This window comes from Ipomoea nil, unplaced genomic scaffold (genome assembly GCF_001879475.1).
Source record: "Ipomoea nil cultivar Tokyo-kokei standard unplaced genomic scaffold, Asagao_1.1 scaffold0117, whole genome shotgun sequence".
Lineage (NCBI taxonomy): Eukaryota > Viridiplantae > Streptophyta > Magnoliopsida > Solanales > Convolvulaceae > Ipomoea > Ipomoea nil.
The window spans coordinates 2,086,190-2,087,412 of record NW_017616545.1 but is presented as its reverse complement, the minus strand read 5'-3'; the positions used below and the strand labels follow the sequence as shown (position 1 = coordinate 2,087,412).

The following is a 1,223-nucleotide window of genomic DNA, read 5'->3' as shown; positions in this document are numbered from 1 at the left end:
ATATATTATATGCTTGAAAAGCAAATTGCAAACCAAGCCTCACCATCAAGCAACAAGGCTATTGGCAAGTTTCCGGCATATTCTGAAGATCCTAGGGAATAAGTCAATGCTATCACTACTAGAAGTGGGAAATAACTTCAAGATCCATCATTAGTAGTTGAAAAAAGACTTGACGAAGTGTTGAAAGACAAAGAGCCTAATGAAGATAAGCTTATGGAGAATCAAGATTTTGATGGTAATGGATTCCAAAAAGGTGGTAAAGGTAAAAACAAAGTGGTTGAGAAATATATTCCTCCATTGCCGTTTCCACAACGCTTAAGAAAAGTGAATATGGATGAGAGAAAAATGAAATTCTTCAATTTGGTCAAGCAATTGAATATCTCCATTCCTTTGCTTGATGCTTTGACTCAAATTCCTTCATATGCAAAGTTCTTGAAGGATGTTCTATCCAACAAAAGGAAATTTGAGGAACAAGTCACCGTGGCCATGCGTGAGGAATCAAGTGCAATTATTCAAAGTAAGCTCCCACCAAAGTTGAAAGATCCGGGTAGATTTTTTATCCCATGTGTGATAGGTGGTACAATGGTGAGTGAAGCGTTGTGTGACTTGGGTGCAAGTGTGAGCCTTATTCCATTCTCCTTGTGCAAAAAGTTACAACTTGGGGATCCTAAGAGCACTACAATGACAATTCAGTTAGCAGACCGTTCAGTAAAGCATCTCGTGGGAATTTTGGAGGATATACCGTGAAGATTGATAAATACTTTATTCCCACAGACTTTGTAGTGCTTGATATTGAGCAAGATGAAAATATTCCAATCATACTTGGTAGACCTTTTCTTGTTACAACAGGTGCAGTTATTGACGTTAAAAAGGGCACCTTGATGATTGAGGTTGCGGATGAAAAGATTGAATTCAACATCTTTCATAAGGCTAAGGATCATCCAAGTGCGGGGTAGTGCTTAAGGGTAGTTGCAAGTGAGGAATCAATTGTTGAGGGCACTTTGTCGAACTTGTTTGGCATTGATGAAGTACATGAAATGGGAGATGACACACTTTCTAAATCCACTAAGCATAAGAAGAATAAGTTGAAAGTCATGGGATTTGGAAAGATGACTTCAAGCAAAGGAGGTAAACCCTCCGATGATGATCAAAATGCACAATTGGAGCTCTTTAAAACCCCCTTAGCAATCCAAGGTGAAAGAAAGAAATCAAGGTCATCTTCA

General features: G+C 38.5%; 1 protein-coding gene across 1 annotated transcript; it reads left to right on the top strand.

The window, feature by feature from the left end:
• Window positions 1–213: 213 nt before the first annotated feature.
• LOC109163472 lies at window positions 214–747 on the top strand. The gene has a single exon (XM_019312247.1). The coding sequence runs from the start codon at window positions 214–216 to the stop codon at window positions 745–747; it is 534 nt and encodes a 177-aa protein (XP_019167792.1).
• The last annotated feature ends 476 nt before the right edge of the window (window positions 748–1,223 follow it).